This window comes from Cicer arietinum, chromosome 2 (assembly GCF_000331145.2).
Source record: "Cicer arietinum cultivar CDC Frontier isolate Library 1 chromosome 2, Cicar.CDCFrontier_v2.0, whole genome shotgun sequence".
In the NCBI taxonomy this organism is placed as follows: domain Eukaryota; kingdom Viridiplantae; phylum Streptophyta; class Magnoliopsida; order Fabales; family Fabaceae; genus Cicer; species Cicer arietinum.
The window spans coordinates 12616650-12622486 of record NC_021161.2 but is presented as its reverse complement, the minus strand read 5'-3'; the positions used below and the strand labels follow the sequence as shown (position 1 = coordinate 12622486).

At 27.1% G+C, this 5837-nt stretch overlaps 1 protein-coding gene across 2 annotated transcripts in view; it reads right to left on the bottom strand.

The window, feature by feature from the left end:
* The window catches only part of LOC101492815 (probable 6-phosphogluconolactonase 1), a 3565-nt gene extending 1738 nt beyond the window's left edge, over window positions 1-1827 (bottom strand). Inside the window, exons 1-3 of one of the 2 annotated variants that reach the window (XM_004490153.4) lie at window positions 1705-1827; window positions 723-918; window positions 503-638 (exon numbers count right to left, since the gene is read on the bottom strand). In XM_004490153.4, the coding sequence (XP_004490210.1) occupies window positions 503-638; window positions 723-895 (309 nt within the window). In that variant the 5' untranslated portion in view covers window positions 896-918; window positions 1705-1827. The other variant, XM_004490154.4, reaches the window with a different exon arrangement.
* Window positions 1828-5837: the final 4010 nt, after the last annotated feature.

Sequence of the window (5837 nt, the reverse complement as noted above, 5' to 3'; positions counted from 1 at the left end):
GAATGCCGACAAAATCCAAATCAGATTATCAAGTTGATGTCTAAGATTTAAGATTTATGTATTATCAGAATGTGGGGGGAATCTATAGTGCAAAGAAGTTTGTTGGAAGAAAACTGCAAAGCACCAACATAAAAGTACTCAGGTTTGTTTGTAGAAGTAAATTGACCTTCAAAATAACAAACATCAAAGAAAACAACCTCATTTTCTCCTAACAGAGAATTTTAAGAAGGCTATTTAACAAATACTCAAGACAGCTATTTGATTATCTTAGCCAAGTGACAAGAATAGATAAAAATCAAAACTGTTCATCTTGTTAAAAGATTACCCTTGCCCTATTTTGTTTGGTTTTCTCTTTAAGAAGCAGTCACAAAAGAAGGTCATTTAGTAAAGAACAGTTTAATGCTAGAATTACTCTCCTCCAAATCAGTCTCAAAGTAAACCGAACTTTATCGACACAAATGAAGCAGTGGCAAACAAAATATGTTTAAATTGAGAGGCCAACCTTAGACAAAAACACATCCTTAGCATGCTTAAAACTGCTATCCTCGTGATTTTTCGACACAACGTTCTCGTCAGCCCATAAGATATACCACTTGGTCCAGTCCACTGTCTTGTTATAAGGAGGTTGCAAGAGTTTTCTGTTTGCAACAAAAACTTTTTAACCTAACACAAAATCATAAAATCATAGAAACATTATATGAAAAAAGATAAGATACAGATACCCCATTAAATCAATGAGAGAACCACCAGATATAGCCAAGGCGAAAACTCCGTGCTCCTGCACAGCTGCGTCCGATATTTCAGCAACATACTCTGCTAAAACGGTCTTCACCTCATCCTCACTATCATAAATCCTCAATTCTCCTCTACTTTTATGATCACCAGAGAGAGCCATGGTTTTGAAAAAGTTCAAAAACTCTAATGCACACCAACCAAAAACAAAAGCACAAAAAGATCATCAAAACAATTTCAAATAGAAATAATAATAATAATAATAATAATAATAATAATAATAATAATAATAATAATAATAATAATAATAATAATAAATCATTAAAACAATTTCAGTACTAAATTTGAAATTGAAACATAATGAGTTCTAACCCTCTCAAACCTAAAACTAATGAGATTTCAAAATTGACCAAGATCCTTCTTCATAGCTTAGAATAAAAAACACAAATAGGGGAACACATGATAGACATAGTTATAACTTACTTCTTCCAATGAAATATAAACAAAAATTGAAATATTTGAAAAGTTGAAATATTTTTACTTGTATTTTATTCCGGAGGAAGTATAAGATAAATTTACTAATTATTTCACTACATAAGTTAAATGCCTAAATGAGTAAAAGATTACATTAGGGTATACAAAAAAAATCTATAAGCTTCTGTTGATAGAATTCAATATGTATGTGGAGTCTTCTCTAATTGTGAAAAGGAAGGAAATTCAACACAAGGGTATCATCGTCACAACAAAAAATTCAAGAGATGAATGTCAAAACCAATAAAAAAAATGCTGGAACGAAGAGAAACCCGACGATAGAAGAAAAAAATAGGGGCCAGAGATCATGATAAAAAATGTTGAATTGACACCTTGAGTGGAACATAAAGTTGAAAAATAAGAAAAGCATGAAGGTGAATGATAGTGTGATGCAGAAAGAATTGATACGTTTGAGAATCATAGAAGGGAAGAAAAACTTACGAACAAAATAGAAAAAGGGTGCCACACAGAAGAACAAGAAGCTGACAAATGTTAAAGTTCGGTATGGGTATGAACAAGTTTTTGTTTATATATATATATATCACAAAGTAAATTAGCTCCTAAAATTAATAATAGCAATCGTATTTTGTGTGAGTGATTATAATATTAATTATTAGTTCATTTATTTTATTATTTTTTTTAATTATTTTTTTATTTTATAGAAGTCAGATTTATTACAAGTATGTGTTCAATTACTCTGAAATAATTTTTTTTAAATATTAAAATTTATAAATTTAATAAATAATTTTTTATAGATATTAAAATTTATCAATTCAACACAAAATTATTAAACTATTTTCATAAAAGCGAGTTATTAAATAGAATAAATTAATTTTTTTTATAGAAAATAAATCAAATTACTAATATGAATTAAACAAAATTTGTGTTTTTATTATATTATTTGTTTATAATATATCAAACCAGCTCTTAGCTTTCTTGCTTCACACATCATCTATGCATGCATCATGTAATGGTATTTGTTCTACATAACATGTCAACCTCCAAATTCTATTTTTCTTTGTCTTCTTTTATATACATTTCCACCATTCATCTTCGTATGATCATATAGCCTCATAACATCATATTTCAATAATTGCATCTATTAACTTCTTTTTCCATAGTTTCTCATCGGCTTATTGTTCTATTTTAGTTAAATATTTGTTTCTGTTTTATGTTGGTCACGTCCATATATATAAGTATATATACGACAATTTGTTTTGCCACATTCAACTTCTTTATGTAGTCGAAACGTTTGCTTGCAACAATTGAACAATGAAATCACAAAGTCAGATGTGTGAAATTTATAACGTGTAACTTCTTTTGTGATATAGTTTTGAATTCATGAACAAATCATATACATACTAACAACTAAGATTTGTCTATATAAACATCATGGTGATAGGCTATTGAAATTGAATTTTGTCAACATGTGATTTTAATAAATTATACACCAATATTACAAAATATAATATGATAAAAAAACTCCAAATATTATTCCTTCATTTCAACTTAATTAAATTGTAGTTGCTCATAAAAAAACAAAATAGACAACGGTATAGTCATTTTCCTCTAATCAATTATCACTTAATGTGTCCTTATGTACACCATTATTTATTATAAATTGTACACTATAATTAATTATTCTAAAGTTAAAATTTTCACATAAAATATTTTTTTAAAATCATATATATATATATATATATATATTGTGTCTCTACTTCAAAGAAAATAGACGGTCATTTATATTTCTTTTGCATAAAAACATTGAGTGTTCGTTGATCTTCTAAATTTTTTGTCATGGTGACATCACATGAGTATGAATATCAGATTCTTAATAAATATACTAATTCACCAAAAATTACATTTTGTCTTAATAAGATAATATAAAGGAATCACTACTTTAACTTCAAAAATTGTAGAAAATTATGAATATAGTTGTTGAAATTAACAAAATTTGAAAATTATATTGATTTTGAAAAGATTCAATAACATTAGTCTCAAAAATTTATTGGAGACTAAATTGACAAATTAACCATTTAAAATTTTGAAAAATTATTTAAAAAATATATTTATTTCATCAATTGTATTAACAATTCATCTAAATTAATAGTATATTGAATTCACCTGCACAAAGCGCGGTTCAAACATCTAATTGATATAAATTATATACTATAAACAACTTTTGTAAAAAAAATAATCAAAATTGACTATTATATATATATAAATCTTATTGTGTTATAGTTTTAAGTATGCTTAGTTATTAGTTTGTAATTCACATTCATAATTTAATTTTTGATACGATTTTATTTGAAATTTTTATTGTGATCTTTTTAGAAACCATCGTACTCAGGATATTTTGTACCTTATCTTTCCATTGTATGAGCTTAAACCGCTATTCTTTGGAGTAACTATAACTATGAGATTAAGATCCACTTGGATGTTTAGATGGCTTATCTTCCTCAAGCATGAGTTATTTAATTGACTTGCCTTTAGAATAAACTCTACACTTAAGTTTTTAAAGTCAAAATAGAAAATAAAACAACAATAAGATAGAATAACACCAAACTTCGAAACATCCATTTGAACTTTATAGAACTTATCAACTACATATTTGTAGTCCAATTCGAAGTCAACTGATTCTATAAGAAGCTCTTGAACTCATTGCAAAGCATAAAGACATCCATAAGTTTCACCTACCATAACTAAACACATAGGAGAAAACCATTGAGTTTTAACTAGGACAAAATTATCATTATTGTCATGATCGTACGTTCCGATTCCAACTCTATAGACATAATTTTTTTTTTACATTTTGGTTTATTCAAAAGAAAAATTAAAAAATATATTTCTATTATAATATTATATTAAAATTGAACCACAAATTCTAATTGCGACAACTCATCTTCATTTATGTCACATCCTCTAATATTTGTCAATTAAAAAAAATTATTATGTGACACTTTCCTACTTCCATTCTATTTTATTTCTTCAATACGTAACACAAACATTTTTACTTGTCGATCTAAATATAATTATTCCATACGTTATGCAACTTCAGTTTTAATTTATCACTCAATGACTCATCAATACACTTAAAGACTTTAATTACTCATCAAAACTTTTATTTCAATAACTCATACAAAAAAGAACAAATCATTCAATATCTTCAAAGCATCACAATATAAGTTCGACTACTTATACATATCACAAAGATTTATCTTATGTTTTTTCAACCATGCTCTTCCACATTCTCAGTTTTAGTTCAAACAATGATAACATTATTGTAACGCCCCAAATTTTTTGATCCAAAAATTACATAAAAATATTAGTTTTCTGTTAGAAATAACTATAATTTTTTTTTTTTGAAGTAGTTCATCATGTAATAATTTAAAGATGCGTCAGCAAATGACTTGATATTTTTTTTTTGTAAGAGAATGTAATGCAATTTACTAAAATATTATTTATTCATTTATTTGCAAAATTAATATTCCAGATATTAGATCAATATTCACTTATGCTCCAAAATAAAATAAAGTCTCTTTAATTGAAATTCAAAATAAGCAAGGTTGACTGAAATTAATTACATTCAATTATTTACCAGCAAATGAAATCTCACTTCCGCATTTCTATTAAAAGTCAATAATGAAAAGTAAATAATTTTACAATGTACGACAAAATTTTTAGTAATACAAAATATTATTTTTAAAGTAAATGTCTCATTTTCCCACGCGCGTGCACCAATCAAACATCATTCATACGACTTTTGATATCATTAGTACCTAAATATTGGTGTAAGGGGTCAGTTCATCCCACAACAAAATTAAACCAAATAATAAATTAACAACCATAAAATATGAATATAAAATCTTTTCGTAATAAAAGATTTTAAAAAAATTGATTCTTTAATAGTTCTTAAAGATGTATCAAAAGTCATAGAATGTACCTAAATAAATCATGTATCAATCGCATAGCAAATAATTAGATCAAAATAAAATAACATAAAAATGTATGCAAGTCATGCATGCTCCTAAACATATATGATCCGGATATAACCAGCCACACAGGCGTCCACACAGAAGCCACCCATACCAATGGGGAAAATTAAACCAGCCACACAGGCGTCCACAAAGATGCATATGATATGTCATGAAATGATAATGATGCTCAAAGATACATATCACCACCCAATTAGATAATCACATAAACCACAAGCCACTTAGGCAACCACAAAGATAACAATATTTAAAACACAAATCACCAGCCACTTAGGCAACCACAAAGATAACAATATTTAAAACACAAATCAACAGCCACTTAGGCAACCACAAAGATAACAATATTTAAAACACAAATCAACAGCCACTTAGGCAACCACAAAGATAACAATATTTAAAATGCAAATCACCAACCACCTTGGCAACCACAAAGATAAAAATATTTAAAATACAAACCACCAACCAAATCACTTAGACAACCACATAGATAAAATATTCAAAACACAAATCATAAGCCACTTAGTCAACCACAAAAATAATATTATCAGAACACAAATCAAGGTTTGCCGCTAAACACAT